General features: G+C 39.8%; 1 protein-coding gene across 2 annotated transcripts; it reads left to right on the plus strand.

Moving 5' to 3' along the window:
- The first annotated feature begins 9642 nt into the window (after positions 1-9642).
- Positions 9643-26455, plus strand: Enam (enamelin). 2 transcript variants are annotated; one of them, XM_006991648.3, is made up of 8 exons: positions 9643-9696; positions 10858-10926; positions 11033-11083; positions 12461-12502; positions 14138-14410; positions 15473-15535; positions 20168-20218; positions 23189-26455. In XM_006991648.3, the coding sequence occupies exons 1-8, from the start codon at positions 9643-9645 to the stop codon at positions 26453-26455; spliced, it is 3870 nt and encodes a 1289-aa protein (XP_006991710.3). The 2 variants fall into 2 exon arrangements, with proteins under 2 accessions (XP_006991710.3, XP_042113538.1); XM_042257604.2 differs by lacking the exons at positions 9643-9696; positions 10858-10926; positions 11033-11083; ... (2 more) ...; positions 15473-15535; positions 20168-20218 and having other exon boundaries at positions 23252-23822; positions 24252-26455.
- Positions 26456-26804: the final 349 nt, after the last annotated feature.

The raw sequence follows: 26804 nt of genomic DNA on the forward strand, positions 1-26804 counted from the left end.
CCTCTTCTTCTATAATTATTATTGTTACATATACACATACACCCAAACTCACCAAGCCCATTGAGTGTTGCTCCTGTGAATGTGTGTTTAAGGCTGACCACTTGGGATTGGAATTAGATAAACTACCAGGAGACTCGTTGCTGGGGGAAAAAATGGATTCTTGCTCAGCAGACATTGCTTCATCTATTTTGCAACCTTGCAAAATGTCCCCCTCCATGTTAGCATGTCAACTAGTGTGGTTATTGTTCAGGTCTTGTTTGGGCAGCCACATTGCTGCCATTTCATGGATCCATTTTCCTTGTCATGTCTAGAAGATATAACCTGCAATGGGCATCCTGGTCCTCTGGCTGTTACAATCTTTCTAGCCCCTCTTCCATGATGTTCCCCGAGCCTTAAGTGTGGGGGTTGTTTGTAATTGTACCGTTGAGACTGGGTACCACAATCACTGGTTCTCTGCATTTAGACTGGTTGTGGATCTGCCTCCATCTGCTGCTGAAAAAAAAAAGAAGTTTCTTTGATGAGAGATAAAAATTACACTTATCTGTGAGTGCAAGCATAAATATTTAGAGTGAAGTAGGAATATTACTAATATTGGAAAGTGGCAGTAGCTGGTGCTCCTCTACTAGAGTCTGTGACCTCTCCAACCATGGGTGGTTGGCTAGGTCTACAATACTAAGTACAAATTCCTTCCTATTGAATGACTTAGTCCAGTTAGACAGATATTTGTTACCCCCAAGATATAAGTACCACTATTGTACCATAGGAGATATCTTGCCAGGTCATTGTGTTCTACAGACTTTATCTCCGAGTAGGAAACTTGACTGTTCTTCTCCCTTGGCAGCTTACATAGCACCTTCAGATACTATGAGAGCCAGTCATCAGGGAAGAGGCTTCCAGGTCTCTTCCAACCCAGTTCCTCCAAAGGTATGCATTCTGTGTCTATCTTTATGACAAGGCTGACAGCATCACCTTTAATGCCAGCACTCAGAAGGCAGAAACAGGCTGACCTCTGTGAATTTGAGACTAGCTTGGTCTACATATCAAGTTTCAGGCCAGCCATAGCTATACCATGAGACTCTGTCTAAAAAAATAAAAAGTACACCAATTCATCTTTCTAGAGCTTTGTTCCCTTATCTACTCAATAAGAGAATTTGATTGCCATGTTTTACTTAATTGCACACATATTTCTTAATTACCTACTATGTTCCAGGCCCCAGAGATACAGTAATGGGCATGACAAGCAAAATGTCCTGCCTCTATATAGCTTACATTGTGGTAAAAAGACAACAAAATTTAAATTTGAAAATATTACTGAGCTGGTGGTAGGTGAGATGGAGAAAAATAATGCAGGAAGGGAGAATCGGAGGGATGGGTAGCAAGGGAGCATTCGCAAGGAGGACTGAAAGTCTTAAGGCAGAAATGAGTCTAGTATGATCCATAAAGAGCAGTGAAGCCTACGTGGCTCGAGCAGAGAAGGAATCTAGTGTAAGGGCTGGAGACCAGAGGGATAGACTCAGATCACACAAGGCCCTGTGGGAAATACAAGGGCTGACTTCAAGCCAGGCCATGATAAGGAGCCACTGGAAGAAAGCTATGACCCAACTTGTTAAAGTATTGTTAGCTTCTGGTTTGAGAAGATGCTGAAGAGAGGCAAAAAAAGAGAGTTGACAGGAATGCAATTCTGTGAGGACACCAGGGATGGGGATGTGTAAAGTGGTCTCATCCTGTGTCCATCTTTATGACAAGGCCAGCAGCATCACCTGAGAGCAAAAAGAGGGGCTAAGGACTACCCCAAGACTTCAGACACACAGAACTGGAGGGACAAGGACATGACTCCAAGTTTTGTCAACTTTTATCTTTCTTCATGGTAGCGTCTTCTACCTACTTAGAAACAAACTCCGTAAAAACTAAAAGTATTCACTATTTGTAGCTAGAGTTTTTCTGCCTGGCCCACAGTCAGGACAAATCTCTGTCACCCGCCAGTCCCACAGCCGCTCAGACCCAACCAAGTAAACACAGAGACTTATATTGTTTAAACTGTTGGGCCTAATGGCTCAGGCTTCTAGCTATCTAGTTCTTACATCTTAAATTAATCCATTTCTATAAAACTATACCTTGCCACATGCCTCGTGGCTTACCAGCGTCTTCACATGCTGCTTGTCATGGCGGCGGCTGGCAGTGCCTCTCCAACTCAGCCTTCCACTTCCCAGAATTCTCCTCTCTCCTTGTCCTGCCTATACTTCCTGCCTAGCCACTGGCCAATCAGTGTTTTATTTATACAGAGCGATATCCACAGCACTTCCCTTTTTCTTTTTTTTCAAAAAGAAAGGCTTTAACCTTAACAGTAAAATTACATATAATTTGGGAATTTGGGCGGAGCTTCTCTTACTACTTCCTGCTGGAGGGGGGCGCTATATCTTATGGGGACACAAAGAAAATTTTAGGATTATGGAGTAGTCCATGAGGCTGTATTGAATCATTTCCTGTCTTCAGACAGCTTTACAGTAAAGGTTATGGGGGAAACCCTTTCTTTAAAATCTTACTAAACTATGCAGCTGCAGAAGAGATGGCTCCACAGTTAAGACAGTTGGTTGCTTCCAGAGGACCCCAGTTTGGCTCCAGCATTCCCTCCAGGACCACAGGATCCCACACCCTCTTCTGGCTTCCTCCAGTACCCACATACTCAGGGAATATGCTCACACACATACACATTAACAAAAACAAGTGAAAGAAACACACCAGAAGGAAAATGCTCGCTTTTCTAAAGTCTCGATCTTTTTCCTTTTACTGGTGCTCTGATCCTTCGATTGTATTGTGTTCCTTTGTGTCTCATAGGAGTGCAGATGTTGCATTGCTGGTGCACGCAGACCAATCTTGTCATCAGATCAGGAAAGAACCAAGATATGCCCAGGAAGGGAAAGGCCTCGCTGCTGACACTTTCGGTCCCCAGTTCTAGGGCTGCCCCTTGTGTCTGTGTCTGCATAGGCCTGTGACAAAAGTTTCAGAGCAAGAAAGAAGTGGAGGCTGGCAGTTCTCAGAGAAGATCCACTCCTTGAATATCCTGATCTCTGCATATGGAAACATACAGAACCACAGCGTCTACTTACTGCTCAGCTATGAGGAAAGTACAGTAAGTGTAGTCTATAAAACCTTGAAGTCAAACATACTCAGTGAAGATGGATTTATGATAGCCATTGTCTGTGAATGGATGGATAAATTTTGGTGGACTTCGGTATAGTACAAGATCCATAAACAGGTTTGTAAGTAAATTGTCCTTGTATGTGAAAGGGAGTTTGGAATGTATGTGTCCTTTGAATGTAGACAGTCTGTAGAAATGCTAGCATTTCTGGAAAAAAAAAAGTGATTAGGTGTTGTCTAGGAAGAGATGACGTAAAAGACTAAATGAGATTTGACCTACTCAATCGTCTAGCTTCTCTAAGTGTTCATTTAGAAGTAGATTCGCCTTGCCTGGCACACAACATACCCCCAATACTGAGTGTATAGTCTTCTGTTGTCAAAAAAAAAAAAAAAAAAAAAAAAGCAAAGCTTTCACTTTTTCACTTGCCGTGACATTGGGTTTTGTAAACACTTAATTCATGTCAGAATTTGGAACTGAGAATTTAAAAACTCATTTCATGTAAGTTCACAGCCCACTGTACTTCTGTCTAGAAAATCTTTACATAATATTGGAGCTTGTATCCTGATGCCATTCATAAAAGCACACACACTGTCTGTGTATATTTGGAACACACACACACACACACACACACACACACACACACACACTCACACTCACACACACACACACACACCACACACACACACACACACACTCACACCACACACACACACACACACACACACACCACACACACACACACACACACTCACACACTCACACTCACACACACTAATTGAAATGGTTAAGTTCAAGCAGCTCTGCTTCAAATCCCTGTCCCAGTGTTTAGCCTTGGGCAAGCTTTTTAACTTTATTATGATTGCATTTTTTTCAACAGTAACATGTTGGTGGTGGATCACAGCGCATATTTGGCAGTGTTTTTATGAATACTAAGTAAGTCATGTAAGGCACTAAACAGTGCCTAGCACACAGTATGGGAAGTTCACATTTTCATACATCCCAAGTTCCTTTCACTGTGAGAGGAGAGCGTTTAGGGACATTTATGGTCACTACTTTCTTTTTTCAATTAAAAGTTTTATATTTCTACTCTCAAAAGAGCTTATTGAACAGTTCACAGCTAGCAATGGAAGGGAGCCCAGGAGAATTAGAAGAAGACAGGCATAAAAAAAAAATCTCATAAAATTTCTCCACAATTAGCTAAGATGGTTATTTTTCCCACTTCCATGTTCCCTCATGATTCTTCTAGAGTCAAATGGTACTGGAATGGCCATGGGAACTCTGAGGCAGCTGAGCTAGGGGACATGTAGTCTGGGTTTCATAAAACACTTTCAATATACAGTTCTAACACTGCTGGACATCTTTACACGGGAAAGGTTCCAGCAGAAACACTCCTCCTGCCCATCTCTCAATGCCTATTCACTTGGTACATAACCCAAAGATGCAGCAAACTGACACTAGAAACATGTGAGTAAAGGAGAAATGAGGTTGCAAGTGTCCAGATCACATGCCATCACAGGGGTGCCTCCAGACAGCAGGAAAAATGGTTTTCTGCATTTTATAGCATTTGTACTACTTATCACCTCCTTAAAATTTGCTATAGTTTTTTTTATCAAAACATATATTCAAAATAAAAGTATATTACTAAAAACATATATTTAGTTTCTTACATGGTTTTCTGTTCTTTTTCTTAAGAGATATCTTAAAGTTTTACTAATTTAGAACTCACATGTCCTACATCCACTGTTCATTTAAGAATCAGACACAGTTCTGGTTTCCTAATAATTGGTGTGAATGGGAAGCACACAACAGTACAGATTTTTGTAGCAAATGAATAAACTACAATGTTTGGAAAAGTGATCAAGTATATTATTTCCATAATGAGATGGCATCATAACCACTCATATGAATTGTTAAGACGTAAAGAAACACCCGATCCATGGGGGATGCTCACTGAGTCAAGTGCTGCTTTCGACCCTCAGTACATCCAATCCCAAGTCCTGTGACCTTAGGCATTGGGTTACACTGCCTCCTCAGAGAATGTGGCAAACACACTGATCTTGTTAAAGCTGATGGTGAGTATATATACATAAGAGAGTTGATTGCTCAGAGCTCCACAAAGTAACTACCACCTTTGAGGGCGGTCCAAATAAATAACCACCTTCCAGCAGTTAGCCCTTGGCCATGTTCCTCCTTGTGAGCCAAATGCTGAATATAAATAGGACAAAATCTAAAATGCTGTACAGATGCTTGGCTATTCTTTTAAAGGTTTCTTGCTATGATAGTGGAAGTGGTGGTTTATTCTGTTTATATGCTTGTTTGCTTTGTTTGTTTGTTTGTTTGTTTGTTTGTTGGCTTGTTGAGATAGACTCTCACTGTCTAGCCAAGTTTGGCTTCAAACTCATGATATTCCTCCTACATCCTCCACCTTAGTGTTGATATAAGAACCATGCACTGTCATGCCCAGATGTTGTTTTTGCTTTGATAAATAAGTAATCACAGCAAGGAGAAATATTACTCAAAAATATTTAGAAATATGTCAGTGGTTGGTAATATAGCAACTACTGAAAACCCAATAACAATAATAATAAAGTAACATTTATTTACGTATAATATTTAAAAACTAGATGTTAAAAATGTATCTCAAATTCTCAGGAAAACTATTAAAAAGTCACTATCTCTTGTTTTACAAATGAAGAAAATGGGACTTAAAAAGATGAAATCATTGCCAGGCAGTGGTGGCGCATGTCTTTAATCCCAGCACTCAGGAGGCAGAGCCAGGCTGATCTCTGTGAGTTTGAGGCCAGGCTGGTCTACAGAACGATATCAGGATGGGCACCAAAAGTACACAGAGAAACCATCTCAGGGAAAAAAAATGAAATCACTTGACCAAGACTTTAAAACATCTAAATTATAGAAGCCAGAATTTAAACCTAATACCAAGTAAATTTCACATCCTAATAACCTGTGAATAATTGTGGGCACTTAAGCCAGGACTCTGCGTGAAAGTATTCAAAATGGCTTGTGACACAGAGCACTACTCACCACTTGATCTGTGAGAGGTCTAAGAACTACCCTTCTTCTTCTTCTTCTTCTTCTTCTTCTTCTTCTTCTTCTTCTTCTTCTTCTTCTTCTTCTCCTCCTCCTCCTCCTCCTCCTCCTCCTCCTCCTCCTCCTCCTCCTTCTTCTTCTTTTTATTCTTCTTCCTCTTCCTCTTCTTCTTCCTATTATAAGGGTGTTTTCACACTTAGGGAGATTTGTATAGCTTCAGAGAGAAACCAACATGGTAGATGCATAAACACCATTTGACACCATGGTGGAATACAATATGCTTCATTTAGTGATCCTACATACTCTTTTTTAAAAAGCCACAGAAGCTCAACTTGATAGCTGTACTCCAGAAAGAATTTGAAAACTATAACTTTATTACTCTTAAGTCATTAGTAAATCATTAAAAGTTAACATACACCCACAAAAGTGCCTTGATGTATCACCAAGTCAGTCACTGAGTACTAATGGCATTGTATATTGTTGCATCTAGACTTTAAAAGAAACTTAGGGGCCATTTAATATTATCCCCATTTTACTCAACAGAAAAGCAGACGGATGGCTAATTTGTAATAGTAAGTTTAAACTTCAGCCCAACAACTTAAAATCTAGTGTTTTTCACCATATCTAAGAGTAAGAAACCAAAAGACTTCTGCACCCAATAACTTAAAACCTAGATCAGTGGGGCGCGGTGATACACAACCTTAATGCCAGTACTCAGGAGGCAGGGGCAGGGAGATCTTGGTGAGTTTGAGGCCAGCCTGCTCTACATATTGAGTTCCAGGGATACAGTGTGAGACTATGTCTCAAACAAACAAACAAACCTAGAGAATCTGAACAGAGGTAAAGAAAAGAATATGTGTTCTCTTTGGTGCAGGAAGGAGGCTCACATTTAAATACAAATGCACAAATTCTGGTCCCAGATTGAGGAGCCTCATTTTTGAATGAGAAGAGAATCCTGAATAACAGAAAGAGACAGATACACATAAAGAATTTAAGCCATGTTATAAAACAAGTTCACAGACAGTTATAATTGTTTGGACAGAAAAAAGAATTATAAAATAGGAAGTAATGGATGAGTAAACAGAGAAAAGTCACAGCCTGGTTCCAACATATTTTATAAGGTTAAGTATATCTTTAGGTTTTCTTTGCAGGGGTGGGGGTGTTGAAGGAAAAAAAGAGTTTAAGTTATTTCTCATAACCTAATCCAATCCTACTAAGGGCTAATTCTCCCAACAGAAGTATGGATTTCCATGATCAATACCCAACATTGTAACACAGAGAACTAATGTAAACAAAGCCAACAGTGGTAACTTGGTAGCAGACCTACTAACTAATACATCTATAAACCAAGACTTCGCTCCCTGGGTTCAGAATCCATGCATTTATGTGTGACTCGCCTTTCCCCTCTTGAACTAGAACACATCTTCAAAGACCAGAAGGAAGGAAGGTAAATTGGTACCAACTCCCAGTAGCCTGTCTGCTAAGGCTTCCCCAGACTCTGTGGGAAGCACAAACATATCTCAGAACTGTCAACACCATGCGTCACACTCCATCCTCACTGCCCCTAAGTGGCCTACCTCTAGCAAATTCATGCCAGTGTAAACACATGGTTACACTTGCGACTCAACTGCTACACAATCAGACAAAGGCAGCCTGACGCTTGAATCAGATACCCGTTTGCAAATCTTGCATACATACAGATTGAAAAACATGTCTAATTTACTTAATGACTATTAGTCTAATGCCACCTTATTCTTTGTAGCAGTAAAATTTGGAAATAGGGTCTCTGAAAACGGCAGTGTTGTGTAGCCCAAGAAGAAACACTGCATTTCCCATGCCTTAGAAGGAGAGCACATGTGCAACCTCTGGGTGGACACAAGAGTAAGAAGTAGGAGTCAGCTTTAGGCAGCAAATTCACTCCTCCTTGGGTTTTAAATGCCAGCATTAAAGTAAGCTAGCACACCATGACAAACATGTTCTCTCAGGAAGACATAGAAGGACCCGAGCACCCCAGATCAACCAGGAATACAAAGCTCGCTCATGTTGGTAAGAAGCAGAATTGGATTTATTTAGAAGTGAAGTCTTTATTATGAAAAGCCGAGTTGCAGAAAAACCAACAAGCCAAATACATAACTCTAAGTGAATTTCTCAACTACAGTTTTTCCATAGTTATATTATCATAAACATCTGCGAGCTACTTGCCATTCTGGTCAGTTCCTCTAAAATCCTAAATCCCCAACAACTAAGTTACATCTGAGTTTTAAAAGGAACTATACTCTAGGCTTTCATAGAATACGCACCAAATAACTGAGTCAGTCATAGATATAACCTTCCAGTTTAATTACATATTAAATGTATATCAACTAGATCTATATTATTCCACCTTTTGATGGTGGCCAGGGGTTTATGTCAGTAGCATATAGTTAATAGTCACTTTTGTTCCCAAAATATATTTGTATAAATGAAGTTTCTATACTTCAAAGCCCAAATTCACAAGGAAAGCACCTTCTAAATCTTACTGCTGTAAGCTTGTTTTTCTGAGCTGTTATTACAGATAATAAGAGACTTCACTCCACAGCTCCTATAATAACACAGTATAAATTTTGCACTCGATTTTTTTTTTTTACTTTAAACTCTTGTGATGGCAAAACCATTTTCCTCAAAGCTGATTGGTTGTGCATGTCTACAACAGTGCTTAAATGTGATCCTGCTATCAAGCCTCCTGACAAGGAGGGATCTTTTTATGTTAAGTCTTTTGGGTACTGAACATGACCTTCTTGAAGAATTTTTGTTTTATTATTAAGAAATAAATGTGTCTTGTTCCTTGGCTTTCTCTGGCTTCAGCAGTTTGTAGTCATTTCCAGCATAGACTAGTAAGAACATATTTCAAAGACAGGTTAACAAAGTTCAAGTTTACTTCTTATATAGTGCAGCTTCTCAGTGGCATTGGGTGAGTATCAAAACCATTATCAACATATTGTATAGTGCCAAATAATGACCTTACTTATGGATGTTTGCTAACTTTCCTACTGTACTCCGTGATGTTTCCAAATCACTTTTGTAGACTAATCTTTTGATAAAAGTTTCAGCTCCTTAGTTTATTTGGTGTTTGTTTCTCTTATAGGTTTCCTTCCTTTAACACTGTACCTTTGTACATTCTCCCATAAAGAAGTTTTGTCAACAGTGTACTAGAAGTATCTCAAAATACGATGCCTATCTCATTTTCTCTCTGATTTAGCTCTCATCCTAATCTTAAGGCACCGAAGATTAAGCTCGATTTTGAGGACCCTCTAAAAAGGGTATGGTTGGATAAAATGACTAATATGCCATGGGCTGCCCTAGAGGTGACGCTTTGCTATTCATTTAATTTATTTGCTCTGTTTCCAAACTGGGGTTTCTTCTCATGCAGAAATCCTTATTTTTCCCAAAAGGCTTATGAAAATTTTGGTGAGAACATGTTGCTGCTTCAGTGCAGAAATCCGGCCTCTCTTCCAAAGCCATGTAACTTGGTGAGTATTCCACTTACTCTTCTATTATCCGGTCTTTCGAATGATAAGGTTATTAAGTGCTCTTGAGAAGACAAAATCTCACTTAAATATGTAAGATGATGTGGACAACATAAAGATTTACAGTCATTGTACTTCAAAGCAGCCACTGAGTATTATTTTCAAGTCAAAAAATAAGGGTTAGCTATTATTCAGTTATGTTTTTTAGAGGTAGAAAGGACATTAAAAGTCACCCAATATAATTTGATAGTTTAAAAAAAAATAAGTGACATTATATGCACACAAAAGAAAGTAAGATGCATCCAGGCATGGGTGTACAAAATCTAGAGTGCCTGTGACTCTACTATAAAGATGAAATGGGTAACTGAAGGAGATGAGCACCCAAAGCTTCCCAAATGCCTTGATCCACAACCTCACGGACGGTTAGAGTGGAGATCCTCTGCCCATGCTCTCTTTTCACTTCCCTGTGGCTTTGTAACCTACACTGAACACACTAGCTTCAGCAGTTATTTCTCTAAGGAAGGGACGAAATGCACACCTCTGTCCCTTCCTTCTTACTTTTTCCTGACAAGCCCATGAACAAACGTGCATTATTAAAGTCATAACAATAATAGAAACACAAACAGATGAAAAAATAACTCTGGGAAATTCTATAATTTATTTAATCAGAATGTTAATATTTCTACATAATGCAATGTTGGATACAATGTCTTATAAAACTTCCCAGTCCTGATTTTTGAAGTGTACATTCATTGAAACCAAGGGTATGTACAGTGGATGCGGCTGGACCTTACTCAGCCCTTCTAAACCAACTTGGCAGTGAACTCTCAGAATCACAAATACTCTGTTTTTTCAGGTTATAAACTCTCTTAAGTCTCCTGTGATTCCCCTCCGTCTCCCTGTCCCCTTCTCTCCCTCTCCCCCTGCCTCCCCCTGACACACACATCTTTCCTCCTTAATCTGACTTTGGTAATTAATATCTACTAGTTAACATAAAATTAGGTAGAATCCCTTTATATTTCTGAACTCTCCTTGATAAACAAGTAAGGAAGCTAGTGCCTAACTAACTGTAGAGTGCCCATAAGCTAGTCCCTAACTAACTGTATAGTACCCAAAGCGTAATCATTTTGCTGTGCCCAAATGATATTCGGTTTTGTATTCTAGGTATCAAATGTAAAAATGGAGGTCCTCCTGCTTTTGCTGGGTCTGCTCGGTAACTCTGCCGCCATGCCTGTGAGTGTTTCCTTTGGTGTTGGACGTTTTCTTTGTATTCTCTCATTGCACTCCTTGGGGAAGACTGACAGGTTATTTCAGCTAAGGCTCTGCATTTCTCCCTCAGTTCCAGATGCCAATGCCCCGGATGCCTGGATTTAGCAGTAAAAGTGAAGAGGTATGTATTACGCTCCGTACTGGAGGAGATGTGGGCCAGGGTCCTACCTAGAACCTCATGAAAAGGAGATTGCTGGTACTTTTTTTTTTTTTTTTTTTTTTAGGATATAAAATGTCAAAGGGAGGGAAAGTTGAAAGTCTTTCACTCAAATCAAAGCAAAATTATTCTCCCCCAGGAGTTTACTCGTGCTTCAGCGTCCATTTAGGTTAAAATTAAGTTGTTAGCTTTGGGGTTGTTTTTGTTCACTAGTAAAGAGCCATGCACACCCGGGAGTGTTAGAAAGTAAATACTTACGTATATCTTTAACATAATTCAAACTAGTTACCGTTAGTCCAATTCCATCTACAATAGAAACAGGAATCTTGGTATTTTTGTTTGTTTGGGTTTTTCATTTTATTTAGTTTTTGAGACAGAGTCTCTACATTATGGAGCCCTGGCAGTCATGGAAATCACTATGTAGGCCAGGCTGGGCTCTAATTCACATAGATCCACCTGCCTCTGAAAGTGCTGGGATTAGAGGTGTGTGCCACCACACCCAGCAAAACAGGTATCTTTACCATGAATTATCTTGTTCTCAAATCCTAAATTCCAAATAAACAGAACATTCAAAACCTTCAAAGTAAATTATGTTTATTTTCTGTTTTGTTTTCTATATTGATTCAATATGAAGTCTAACTTCAAATTCAGAAACTCAGGGGCAGGGGAGATAGCTCACTTGGTAAAGAGTGTGCTGTACAAGCATGAAAACCTGAGTTTGATTCCCCAGAACCCCATAAAAGCTGAGGTTGGTGACACTCACTTGCAATCCCAGCACCAAGGAGTGGAAACAGGAGGTTTCCTGGAGCTCACTCAGCCTAACCAAATCAGAAAGGCCCAGATACCAAATGAAGCTCTGTTTCAAAACAGAAGGTAGATAGCTCCTAAGGAACATTATCTGAGGTCATGGCTTCCATATGTGCACAGAAGAACACTTATACAAAACTGTGCATATGAGGCTGGAGAGATGGCTCAGTGGTTAAGAGCACTGATGCTCTTCCAGAGAATAGAGAATAGAGATTGTCTGAAACCTGGAACCTCAGTGCCAGGGCATCTGACACCATCTTCCGGCCTCTGTGGGCACCAGACACTCACTGTGATACACAGACATATATGCAGGCAAGCACCCAGACATATTAAATGTTCAATTTTTTTTAAACTACACATATGCAAAAAATTTATATACTCTAGAATTTTTAATACAAGTTTTACATTCATAGAATTCGAAAGAGATTATGACTATTGTGCCTTCAGATCCTAAACTCATTTCTCATGCTTTGTGAATTAAATGAATAAAAGCTTTTCATTTTGTGCCACATTCATGGGTTCCTTTCATTTCAGATGATGCGATATAGTCAATTCAACTTCATGAATGCCCCACCTGTAAGTTCTTCTTTATATGACTTCTGAGACTTTCATGTTCATATCCAGAATCTGGGTCACGTGTGTCTTAGTTCACAGCAATGCTAATCACCAGCCATGTGTCTTAGTCACAAGCTAACCATTACAATAAACCCTTTCACTTGCCCCCTAGTGACAAACATTCTCCTTATTCATTTTTATTGTGGTTTTATTCTATAAATGAACCTCGTCCACTAATTACAAGCATTCCTTATGTCCTAGAACACTTGGTTCTGACTAAATTTCCAGGATCTATTTCCTCAAGCAATGACAACAAAAGTCGTATTGTAAATACTATTAGAAGGAAGGACTCTATCTGTGTTCTTAAATAATACTAAAATTGTGAAGTGTCTTTTTTTTTTTTACCTTGTTGGAGTGAACATGGGTTATTCTTGTGGTGGTATCGTATGCTGATTCTTTTGTTTGTTTGTTTGTTTGTTTTGTTTTGTTTTTTGGAGACAGAGTTTCTCTGTGTAGCCCCAGCTGTCCTGGAACTCAGAGATCTGGTGCCTCTGCCTCCTGAGGGCTAGGATAAAGGCATATACCACCATCGCCCAGTGTATATGCTAAATTTTAGAACAAACTAAACCGTGAGTGTCAGCTGATCCTCTGACAAAATTGTGTGACAGCCTAAAGCCACAAGTCACTTTTTACTTTTGTGGCATTATTAAGGACTTCATCAATTATGTTTAATTCTTTCCATTCAGTAATTTTTCTGTAAATTCTTTACCTAAAGTCATCATAATCAATGTTCTCCTCCTAAACTTCAGCTTTTCTTGCTGTTTTGATGTCTAAGAGTCAACATTTTCACCAATGTGAAATCCTTCATGTTTTGAGGGTTTCATGTGTTTGTTGTTTGGCTGGTTTTGGAACGTTATTTGGGTTTTGGTTGTTTTGTTTTATTTCCCTTTCTCTCTGTACCTGGCCTTATATATAGCAATTCACATGGGTTTTGAATTTGACATAATTTTCCATAAAAATCTGTACACTTAGAAAAACATAAAATGCTCATGCTTGGTGGGGTGGTACATCTCAAAAAAAATCTCTGCACTCTGGATTTCAGAGACAGGAAGATTGCTCTATGTGTATGTGCACACAATGTGTGTGCACATGTATGAAGGTCAGAGAACAACTTTGGGCATCAGTTTTGCCCTCCACCTTTCCTGAGACAGTGTCTCTCTTTGTTGTTTGTACTGAATATACCGGACCAGTTTGCCCATGAGCTTCCAGGGATTCTCTTGTCTCCATCTCCCATCTTACCATAGGAGCACTGGGGTTATAGAATCATGCTACTGTGCCCAACTTTACATGCATGGTTTCGAGTGATCCAAACTCAGGTTCCCACATTTGTGTGGCAAGCACTTTGCCCACTCGGCCATTCTTCAGCCCGTCAAGCTCTTAAACTGAAATTTCTTATTGAAGTCTGCTTTTTTGATAAGTTTGGCCAGCTTTCATTCAGTAAGACAAAACGTGATGAAATTTTTACTAAATATCTTAGCATCAAATTTCACTGGATTTTTAAGCTTTTGACTTGGTTTTAGAAGTTTACATTTAGAAGGTGAGAAGAGTCTGGTCCTCAGCCCTCATTCAATGTTACTGTTTTCGCTGCTCTCTCAGATGATGCATATGGGCCCATATGGAAATGGTTTGCCAATGCCTCCACACATGCCTCCGCCGTACCCTCCATACCAGATGCCCATGTGGCCTCAGCCAGTACCCAATGCATGGAATCCACCCCCAATGCCCAATTTCCCGAGCAAGACTGATCAAACCCAGGAGACTGCCAAACCCAACCAGACCAATCCGCAAGAGCCACAACCACAGAAACAGCCTCCAAAGGAACCACCAAATGAAGCAGCACGGGCCAAAGAGGAAGCCCAGCCACCTCAGGTGAGGTTTGACTAGACAACTTCCATATCAGAGGCTTAAAAAAATGCCTCAAAAGAGACTTGGAGGTCCATACCTTTCCAGCATCCATACTGCCTCCAAAATTCAGTACAGGTATTATTGTGTAAGAATTTGATAGTTAAATTTTGACATTTATCAGAAGTTGCCTGACAGATCAATTCCAATCTTATTTAGTTCAAAGTGACATGAATATTGTTGCCCTAAAGCTCCTTTTAAATTGGGGGACATGCCTATAATTGCAGCAATATGAAGGCTGAGGTAGGATCAGGACCTGACAACCACCTTGACCATGTGGTGAGAAAATCTTTAAAATATAATACAGAGTCTCGTGGCCACTAGAAGAAGAGTCAGAAAAGAAAGGCCAGCCTTCATTGGTCCTGCAATGCTAAGGAAGTTTCCTCACATTTCTAGACTTCTTTCCCCAAGAATAAGTCAAATGGCTTCTAGAGCATTTCCAGACCCATGCTTTGATGATACGTAATATTCTTCTGAAACTGCCACTGCCTTCAGTACTTCCAGGTGACTCAAGTGTAGTCAACACAAGACAAGAGGATGTACAAATGGCTTCTCAAGAGCTCCTGCTGTATAGAGCTTCAGAAACAGCAGCTTTTGGTTATCTCTTCTCACAGAGTTAAATATATAGGGAATACAAAGTGAATAAAAAGACACTCCTGGATTTGAATCCTGGTTTCGGTCACACCTCTGTCATTTGGGGCCACTAACTTCTCTGAACCTCAGTTCAGCTTCTCAGTGGGAATAACAATAGTGCATGGTCGTCTGAGGTCTAAGGGAGTTCCATAATCTACTACTGCTTGAATACAGTGTTTAATCGTACTATTACCGTCATCTACACCAAAAATATGCAGGGGGGACAGAACAAGGGACGTAGAAGGAGAGAAAGAGAGAGTAGGAAAGAAAGAGAGAGAAATTTAATGCAAACAAAAATATAAGCAGTCTCCAGTTTTCAAATAATTATTATCAGTTTCTTTCATTTCTCATTTTCAGTCTCACTACCAAATAACTCTAACTTGCCTTTCTTTCCAGCCATTTCCACCATTTGGCAATGGGCTTTACCCCTATCAACAACCACCATGGCCTATTCCACAGGTAAGATTTTTTTTATGTGCTGTAAATTAAATATAAGTATGTGACATTTAAGACTAATACAAGCTCATATACTGTAATATACCAATCAGTAGAGAGTATGAAACAAAATCAAGTTAGTAATTATTCAGAAAAATTATTTTAAAAATTAAGTAAATTTTTATCAGACCAGTTGTCAACACGAACAGGGCCTAAATCATGACTACTAAAAACGTAAGTTTTTTTTAATATATTTATTTATTTATTTTACATCCTGGCCACAGTTTTCCCTCCCACCTCTCCTCCAAGTACCCCCCACCTCTCCTCCAAGTACCCCCCACCTTCTCTCTGCCCCCCATCCACTCCTCCTCCATTTATATTCAGAAAAGGACAGGCCTCTCATGAATCTAATAACATGTTAACAAATTAATTTTAAATGGTTATACTATAAACCTCTCACATAAGAGATCATAATATCTTCAATGAATTTCATGATTTAATATAATAGTAAAACTGACACAAGACGGGGTTTTACACTAAGAAGCAAGCCATGATTACATTATGATCTCTCCATCATATCTTTTTTCTAACAGATATGTCATTAAAAAGAATTTTTCAAAATAATATTGAATTCTCAAAGAGTTCTTAAAGTTTAAAATTAACATTAAATATAATATTTAGCTTTTTGAACTAAAATAATAGTAAAGGCAGTATTTTTCAATCTTCCTAATGCTACGACCCTTTAATACAGCTCCTCATGTTGTGGTGATCCCAACCACAAAATCATTTTTGTTGCTACTTCATAACTGTAATGTCGCTACTGTTATGAGTTGTAATATAATAGCTATGTTTTCTGATGGTCCTAGGTGACCTCTGTAAAAGGATCATTTGACCACCCTAAAGGGGTCCTGACCCACATTGAGAACTGCTGTGTACAGGCAAGCTGTTAAAAACAACTACACATCAAGAACTACTCAATAACTGTTCATTTGGCTATGAAATAGGTTTTTCTTGCTTATAATTCTCTGACCAAGGTTTGGAATGAACAATTCACTCCTTACTTTGTTTATTCCTTAAAAGAGTGGCTTTTTTTTTTTTTTTGTCACACTCAAGGAAGGAGAGATAGGCAGTTCCAGGTAAATAGTTCAAAAGTAGCATGATTTTCATATTAAATCACTATTAATCTCATCTACATTAACCTCTTGAAGAGAAACAAAAACTAACTACTTTTTAAAACGTTGCTACGTTAACTATCCCTGCACTTTCTTTTAATTTAATGTACTCGTTTTTTAACTTTTGATATTAGTATACAAAATAATGGTTTCCTGATAGCTCTTTCTGTTTGTGTGTTTGTGTAGAGGTGTGCACGTGTGTGTGTGGATGTATATGTCCATGTATGTATGTGGAGGACAGAGGCTGATGTCCATTGTCTTCCTCAATAACCCTCCACCTCATCTTAGAGGTAGAGTTTCTTATGGAATCTGGAGTTCATGTCTTTGGCTAGGCTGGCTGGCAACCAGTTCCAGGGATCTGCCCATCTCTGCTTCCCCACCCCTAGAATTACATATGCACACCACCACACCCAGCTTTTTGGGTGGACTGGGCATCTGAACTTGGGTCCTTGGGCTTGCATGGAAAGTATCTCTCCAGCCCCTCATAATAGTGCTTCCACACATACATGTTTTCTTTTTTTCTTTTTTTTTTTTTCTTTTTGGTTTTTCGAGACAGGGTTTCTCTGTGTAGTTTTGGTGCCTGTCCTGGATCTTGCTCTGTAGACCAGGCTGGCCTCGAACTCATAGAGATCCGCCTGGCTCTGCCTCCCGAGTGCTGGAATTAAAGTCGTGTGCCACCGCCGCCCAGCTTCTTTTTTCTTATTTATCCTCCTCACCCACTGCTCTCTCTCCTCCTTGGCTCCTCTCTTGACGGTCCACCACCTTACTCCCAAAAGTTCCCGCTTTTCTTTCATGACACACATATTTCATTACTCTCTTCCCCATCCCTCTCACTTCCTGTAAGATCTCTTCATTCCCTCTTGGGGTCCTCCTGATTTACTGAGCTGCACAAACACACAAGAGCACACATACACAGACTTATGGACAAACAATCTAGAGTCCACAATTAAGAGAAAAAGGGGCAGTATTCTTTAAGCCTGACTTACTTTACTTAACACAACGATCTCCAGTTACATCCATTTCCTGAAAATGTCATTATGTCATGTTTCTTCATGGCTGATTGAAATTCCTTATGTAAATGTACACTTTCTTTACCCATTCATCTGTTAATGGATAATTAGGGGGATTCCACTTGTTTAAGTCATTGTGAAGAATGCAGCTTACAAACACAAATATTCAAGTATCGCTGTGGTATACTGATGTTAAGAGTCCTTCATGTATAAGTTCAAAAGTGGTACAGCTGGGTCAGACAGACGGTTCTACTTTCAGTTTCCTGAGCAACTCCTACACTAACATCCACAGTGGCTGTGTCACTGCATTCCCACATGCAGTTTCCAGGAGTCCTCTTTCCACACATCCTTGGCTGCATTTCTTAACGTTGGCTTCCTGGAATCATAACCATTCAGACTGTGTTGAGATAGAATCTTAAATAAAGTTTAATTTGCCCTTCTTTGATAGTTAAAAGCATTGAATGCTTTCTCAAATGTTTACTGGCCATTTGCATTTCTTCTTCTGGTAACTGTTTCTCCACTTCATTAGAGTCTTTACATTATCCCTTAAGCACAGCTGGCAATGATTCCTTCACATCTGTAGACTGTCTCTTCACTCAGGTGACTGCATCCTTTGTAGAAACTCTTTAACATTCTGTAATCCTACTTGTCAATTCTTGGGAGTCTTTATTGTGCTAATGGTGCTGTCAGAAAATTCTTACCTGTGCCTACACACATCTTGAAGTGTTCGATCTGTTTTCCTTTACTAGCTTCAAAGATACAGGTCTTGTACTCAAGCTTTTGGTCCATTTTGAGGTGGTTTTGGTGTGAGGTGAGAGATGTGGGTTTAGTTTAAATCTTCTACAGGTGGATATATAGTTTTACCATGCTAAAGAAGCTGCATTTTTTCCAGTGTTTTTGACACCTTTGTGGAAAATTAGGTGTTTGTGGCTGTGTGGGTTTATTTCTGGGTTTGGCTTTCTATTCCACCAACCTTTGTGTCTGTTTTTGTACAAATGCCATGCTAACTTTGTTACTATAGCTCTGTACTATACAGAGAAGTATCAGATATCATGCTATCACCAGAATTTCTCTTTCTGTTTAGAATTCTTCTGGTTATTTAAATCTTTTGTGCTTTCCCATAAATTTTAGAATTTTTTTCCCTATTTCTGCAAAAGATATAATTGAAATTTTGATGGAGGTTGAATTGGATATATAAATCTGTTTTAATAATGTGATCATTTTTATAATCTTGAGTTTAATAATCCACATACATGGGACACCTTTACTTTTCTTGTGTAAGCCTTCAAATTTTGTTAGGAAAATTAACTCTAATTGTAAACAAAGCATGCTAAATATCACTATTCGATCTCATACTGTTGTGTGTTCTAATATGTATAGCTGGAACCCATTATCACTCAAATATTAATCTGTCTCTCTGTCTCTCTATCTCTATCTCTCTCTATCTCTGTCTCTCTCTTTCTCTCTCTCTGTCTTTCTCTCTCTCTCTGTCTTTCTCTGTCTTTCTCTCTCTCTTTCTCTCTCTCTCTGAGATAGTGGGGTAAGGTGATTGCTAAGGCATGTGGGTATTTTTAGTAAGATAATCTCAGATCCTGTAGAAGCCTTATAAAAATAGTACTCACTGGGCTGGAGAGAAGGCTCAGAGGTTAAGAACACTGGCGGCTCTTCCAGAGGTCCTGAGTTCAATTCCCAGCAACCACATGGTGGCTCACAGCCATCTGTAATGAGATCTGGTGCCCTCTTCTGGCATGCAGGCATACATACTGTATTCATAATAAATAAATCTTTAAAAAAAAATAGTACTCACTAAAGGATCATAAGTATCAATAGGTAGATAGCAAGTCTAATGTCTCGGGAGCACCAAGTTCACAGTACTAAGACACGATTAGTCATGAACCAATTCAACGCCCCCCCAGTCTAATGAACAAATGCCATCACAGAAAGTGGGGGCCGAGGAAAGACCAGTGGGTAAAGAGCTTGCTGTGCAAGCACGATGACAAGTTTAGATCCCCAGCGCTCACACTGGGAAAAAAAAAGTGTGATGCACACCTGTGAACCCCAGCACCAGGAAGAGGAAACAGGAGAACCCCAGGGCTTGCTGACCCAGCTGCTCCAGCCAAGCAGTGAGCTCCAGGTTCAACGAGAGATCCTATCTCAGAAACTAAGGTGAAGGAGGAAAGATGAAGACATCTGACATCAGCCTCTACACACACGCACACGTACACACACACACACACACACACACACACACACACACATTTCTAGCCAAGCCGAGTAGTGCACATCTGTAATCTCAGAACTCAGAAGGCTGTGGAAGGAGGATTGTCATGAACCCAAGGCCAGCCCAGCTACATAATGTATTATATAATGCAATGTATGTGTTATAAAGCAAAACTTTAAAAAAAAATAATGGAAAAGAAGAAAGGAAAGGAAAGTGATTTCTTCCTGTGTTCATTGTGCTTTTCATCTTTCAGAGGGGACCACCACCAGCCTTTGGACGTCCAAAATTCAGCAATGAAGAAGGAGTAAGTAGGCATGATGCTATCACCCCAGTTAGGATTTACAATCTATCAGCTGCTATCTTTTAATCCAGTGTCACAAGAACCTAAAATCTATCATGAAAAACTCCTTTAACTCAAGTTCCTAAGATTTTTTTAAAGTGAAATAAAAATAAAAATCAAGCTAGTAACCTAAATAAGTTTGACACATCATTGGACACAGAAGTACATGCCTCTAGTCTCAGCACAGGAGACAGATAAACACCCTCACTTCTAAACCCAGCACCACTTAAATGGTGCATCATTTCCTCTACATGTATGAAAGATTGCTCACATATTTCCTGTGAAAACTGTTAGCCTCTTTGCAAAATTGATGGTGAACTCTAGACAGCAGAACACACAGAAAGAAATTAAGATCATCTTAGAATATCCCCTTCACAGGAAATTGCATTATCCCCTAAATATCTCATTGTATGAATACTGAAGTCCAGAGAAGATAAATTACTATTCAATGTTTCCTCTTCAGTTACAGGATAAACTGGACCAAACCTAAGTCTTATGATAACATATCTTTTTTAGTATATTCAAGGAAGTAATCAAGTATATCCAACCAGTTCTTAATATGTCATTGAGACTATGTCATCAAATAAACTATCTTAGTGGTTATGAGTCCATCCATGAATTTCCCTTACTCTTTTCCCTAAATATGTGATATGCACTCAGTGAAAGAAGAAATCAATACCTTTGCTGAAGGAGAAGGGAACAAGGTGTTCTTAAAAATAATGATGGTGAAATTGTTATCTCAATGATAGGAGAGGATTTTTTTTTAATCACTATAAAATACCCAAATAGAAGTGAGTAGATCATTGTATACAACTTCACTTCAGATTTTTATAAACAACATTAGCAAGTGAAACAGAATAATCCAAGCATTAACACACTAAATCTGTAGTCTACCTCTTGGGGACACTGTTCAATTTCTTACTAGATACTAGAAATATCTTCTCACGTATCTATTTCATCATCTCTATCCCAAAGGAGAATAAAACTATTTTCCCCTCTATTCTATTTGCTTTCAAAGAAAAACTAGGGCTGAGGATACAGCTCAGTAGTAGAATACTCAACTACCATGCCAAAGCCATGGGTTTAATTATCAGTACAGGGAGGAAAAAAAATTAAATAACCTAAATGATATGCAAATGTCTAAAAAATGCATATAGGTTATTCATTTAATTGAAAATTATTAAGCATTCCCCACTGTTCTAGAAAACTAGAATATCAAAAACAGTATTTTTACTCAAAAACTTTGCATAGAGAAATCAAGTGGAAGGACCCCGAAGAATAACTAGAATTTTAGAAGCAACTAAAATTCACTGTAATGATAATTACAACAGAAGGCTGTGTTGCTGCAGACACACAGGAACAAATTCTAAGCCTACCTCTGCTCAGGGAAGTCAGGGCACAACTGTGGCACTCAAGCTGAGGCTTGAAGGATAAGTCAAGTGTGCTGGGAAGGATGAGTGTGTAGGTGAGAAAAGGTTAGATAGAAAAGAAATCATGTGCAAAGACTCAGAGAAATAACAGTAGATGTCATTTGAAACCACATCAAGTTTAAGGAAGAGGAAATAAGGCTAACTGTCTTGGTCATGGCTCTGATGACTGTGAAAAATCTTAACATTTTTTATTATAATATGTAGCATCTATTGGACACAAAGTTCCAACTATGAAGACATATATAACATATGCCTATATTATCATTTGACTTTCATGACCAACTGTGTAGGTCATAAAACTATTCTATTATTATCTCCATATTACAAGTGAACAAAGTGAACTTAGTCAATAGTCATGGTACCGAAAGTGGTCAAAAGGGACTGCAACCCACATCTGTCTGGCAACAAGACATACAGCTTTCCATGTTATGCTAAAGGATTTAGAGTTTATCCTTTAAGGTAAAGGCAACTTTAAACACATATTTAAAAAGAAAAACATTGTAATTCTCAGAAAGCCATCCCTGGTTTCTCCTACTCTGATAGTGCTAACAAATAAAAATCGCCGATTGGGGGGATGATTATACATACAGTAGCCAGTGAGAAAGCTTCAATATTTTGGGAGTAATAGGTATAAAAGAAAACAGGACAAGGATGAAAGTTTAGATACAATGTCTGGACTCGGTAGTTAACTGTCTGGGGAAATTAGAGAGAAAGAAGAAACTGGGGGAACTGGGTTTGAGAGTAATAAATGTTCCTTAGATGTGCAATATTGGAGAATGACCTCTGTGGGGAGGGGAACCCAGTTATGGATGCGTTCAGTGGGAAGATTCTGGAGCCTTACTGACTGGACCTTAGAGAACTGTGGGACAGGCTTTACCTTTGTGAAGTAAAAGCATGTATCCATATTCAAAGTCTGGCATGTAACTGATTCCTCAGCAACATAGGTGTGTAAAATGAGAACACAGAAATGAGGATGAGAAGGATGGAACCAAAAAGCAAAAACTGCAAATCATGATGTCTTGCCTGTAATCCGAGCACTCAGAAGGCAAAGGCAGGGGGATCACAGCAAGTTCAGAACTAGATTGAGCTCCACAGCAAGTTACAGGCCAGCCAGGGTTATATGGCAAAACCCTTCCTCAAAAACAAAGAACTGGATACAATTTTAAGGTTTATAAAAGTGAACCTGGACATGGTGGCTCATGACAGCACTCAGGAGGTGCAAGCATGAGGGTTTTCACAAGTTCAAGGCCTGAGTGAAGAGTAAGACAGTGAGATCCTAGATCAAGAAAGTGTTTTAACCCTAAGGTTCAGGACCTGGACTTAAAGGCTAGAAGAATACTCAGCACCCAAAGGGTAGACTAGAGAATTCAAACTTCTAGAAGGAAAGTGTAGGCTGTAGTGGAAAGAGAAGCCTGTGTGAAAGATTTCCCTGTTACACTAATTCCAAGCAACACCATAAAAGGAAACAAAGAATAATTCTCCTTTCCTGTCTTCGTTCCTACAGAATCCTTACTATGCATATTTTGGATATCACGGCTTTGGGGGTCGTCCTTATTATTCGGAAGAGATGTTTGAAGATTATGAAAAACCCAAAGAAAAAGATCCTCCTAAACCAGAGGACCCACCCCCAGACGACCCACCCCCAGAGGCCTCCACTAACTCAACTGTGCCAGAGGCTAACGCCACACAGTCAGTTCCTGGAGGAAGTCAAGGCGGAAATGATACTAGCCCAATAGGGACCAGGGGCCCTGGGCCGAATGCTGGCAACAACCCTACAGTTCAAAATGGTATCTTCCCTCTCCCTAAAGTAAATGTTTCAGGCCAAGGAGTATCGAAAAACCAAATTCCGTGGAGACCAAGTCAGCCAAATATTTATGAGAATTATCCTTATCCGAATATGCGAAATTATCCTTCAGGAAGACAATGGCAAACCACCAGTACCATGGAGCCCAGACAGAACAGACCTGGTTACCAAAACCCACAAAGGGGTCCTCAGTGGAATTCCTTTGCTTGGGAAGGCAAACAAACTACTCGTCCAGGAAATCCAACTTACCGCAAACCTCTCCCTCCTACTTCAGGAGTCAATTATCCCAACTCTGGAGGAAATCCAGTAAATTTTGGAAGAAAATTGCCTGGGCCAAATAAACCCTTTCTGGGAGCCAATCCGGCCCCAAATAAACCCTTCATGGGACCCAATCCAGCCTCAAATAAACCCTTCATGGGAACCAATCCAGCACCAAATAAACCCTTCATGGGAACCAATCCGGCCCCAAATAAACCCTTTCTGGGAACCAATCCGGCTTCAAATAAACCCTTTGTGGGAGCCAATCCAGCCTCAAATAAACCCTTTGTGGGAGCCAATCCAGCCTCAAATAAACCCTTTGTGGGAACCAATCCTGCTGCAAATAAACCCTTTGTGGGAACCAATCCTGCTGCAAATAAACCATCTATAGGAACCAATGCTGCCTCAAATAAACCCTTTGTGGGAACCAATCCTGCTGCAAATAAACCACTTGTGAGAAACAATGCTGCCTCAAACAAACCATTTGTGAGAAACAATGCTGCCTCAAACAAACACCCTGCGGGAACCAATGTGGCCTCCATGGGTCCTAAACAGGTTACTGATAGCCACAATGTGAAAACCCAAAATCCAAAGGAAAAGTCACTTGGTCAAAAAGAAAGAACAGTCAGTCCCACAAAAGATACAGCCAGACCTTGGAGAAACTCTCAACAATACGGAATTAACAAACCAAATTATAATTTGCCTCACCCTGAGGGTAGCAGGGTAAGCCCAAATTTTAATTCTTTTGATCAACAAGAAAACTCCTACTTCCCAAGAGAAGATTCCAGAAGAGTACCAAGTCCCAAAAAGCAAATCCAAAGCCAGAATCTGCCCAAAGGAATTGCTTTAGAGCCAAGAAGAACCCCATTTGAATCAGAAACTAAGAAACCTGAATTAAAGCATAGCACACAACAGCCTGCATACCCTAAGAAAATCCCTTCTCCTACAAGAAAACATTTCCCTGCTGAAAGAAACTCTTGGAATCACCAAGAAATCCCTCCACCCCTAAAGGAAGATCATGGGAGGCAGGAAGAAATGTTACCTTATCCTTCCTATGGCTCTAGAGGAAATATTTTTTACCATGACTATAACAATCCTTACTATCCTAATGAGAATTCACCATACATTAGAAGCAATACATGGAATGAGAGGGTTAGCTCTCTCAGTACTATGAGGCAACCAGAAAATCCACAGTACCCCATGAATTCTCTAGACCAGAAGGAGACAGAGCAGTATAATGAAGAGGATCCAATTGATCCAAATGAAGATGAATCTTTTCCAGGACAAGGTAAATGGGGTGATGAAGAGCTGAACTTCAAAGGAAGCCCAACAATTAGGCAGTACGAAGGTGATAAATATGCCTCAACCCTACCACAAGAATATCTTCCCTATTCCTTAGGTAAGCCACCTAAGGAAACTTTTCCTTACAGTGAAATCTATCCCTGGAATCCACATGAAAATTTTCCAATCTATAATCCAGGTCCTACGATAGCACCACCTGTGGACCCCAGAAACTATTATATTAATAATGCCATAGGACAAGAAGAAAGCACTCTCTTTCCTTCATGGACCTCCTGGGACCATGGGACTCAAGCACAGAAGCAAAAAGAAAGTGAGCCATATTTCAGTGGAAATGTCTGGGGTCAGTCCACGAATTTACACAAGGCTAATCCACCAAACCAGAAGAGGAACCATCCTTATTCCACCAACTCCCCTGCTGGACTTCCAAAAGACCCAACATGGCTTGAAGGTGAGAATTTGAACTACGATTTACAAATTACTAGTTTAAGTCCACCGGAGAGAGAACAGTTGCCTTTCCCTGGTTTCATTCCTCAAAGTTACCCATCAGGCCAAAATGAAGCACACTTATTTCACCAAAGTCAGAGAGGTTCCTGCTGTATTGGTGGCTCCACAGCACATAAAGACAATGTGCTGGCTCTACAAGACTACACTTCATCCTATGGTCTGGCACCAAGGGAGATCAAAAAAACCAGCCCTGTGCACACAGAAAGTAGTTATACCAAGTATGCAAGACCTAATGTCTCCCCAACAATCATCCTACCTAGTCAAAGAAACATCTCAGAGAATAAACTAACTGCAGAAAGCCCAAACCCAAGTCCTTTTGGAGATGGTGTGCCTGCTCTGAGGAACACACCATATTCTGGAAAGAATCAACTGGATGCCGGAATTATGGCCTTTCCTGAAGCCAGCTCTCCTCAGCCAAAAAATACACCCTGTCTTAAAAGTGACCTTGGAGGAGATCGGAGGGATGTTCTGAAGCAATTTTTTGAAGGCAGCCAGCTCAGTGAAAGAACTGCAGACCTTATTCCTGAACAGCTCATTATTGACATCCCTGATAAAGGCTCTGGCCCAGACAGCATACAAAGTGAAGGCCAAGGAAATGGGAATGAGATGCAGCAGCAAAGACCACCTACCATTCTTAAGGTGCCATGCTTTAGCTCCAAATTAGCAAAGTTTCACTCTTCAAGCACTGGACCTCCAACTAATGATGGAAGACAAAGCCTGCTTAGTGGTGCTCTCTCTACACCTACTGAAAATCCTAAGACATCAGTTGGGTTAGCTACTAGGGAACAATTTAAAAGTATAAATGTAGATCAAGCAAATGCAGATGAACACACTACATTTGAAGCTTTTCAAGGAACCAGTCAAGAGGACCAAGTACAAGGCTGCTTACTGCTTCAGGCTTAGGGATCACTTCAACCAAGCATTCTCGGGGCATGCAAACAACTAGCAATCCTTCGTCAATGATTTTGTAATTCTGTCCCCTGAGACTTGATTATCTGATCTTCTTGCTGATCCCTACGTCTTTCACCCTCCCAACAGTAGACACAGTGGCCCAGGTAGAGTTAATGAGGGTGGGCCTTTGGGGCTGGCTGGATCCAGCACTGTAACAAATTAGTGCACACTTAAGAAAAAGCATGAAGGCTGTGACCATTCCTGCCTTGAAACTTGGAAGCTATTTGTCTGATTGTCTGAGTTAGTTTCCTCTTTCTGGCTCATTTATCCTTTTTCTCTCGAACCCCTTACAACATTGTCT

The sequence above is a fragment of the Peromyscus maniculatus genome, chromosome 10 (genome assembly GCF_049852395.1).
Source record: "Peromyscus maniculatus bairdii isolate BWxNUB_F1_BW_parent chromosome 10, HU_Pman_BW_mat_3.1, whole genome shotgun sequence".
Lineage (NCBI taxonomy): Eukaryota > Metazoa > Chordata > Mammalia > Rodentia > Cricetidae > Peromyscus > Peromyscus maniculatus.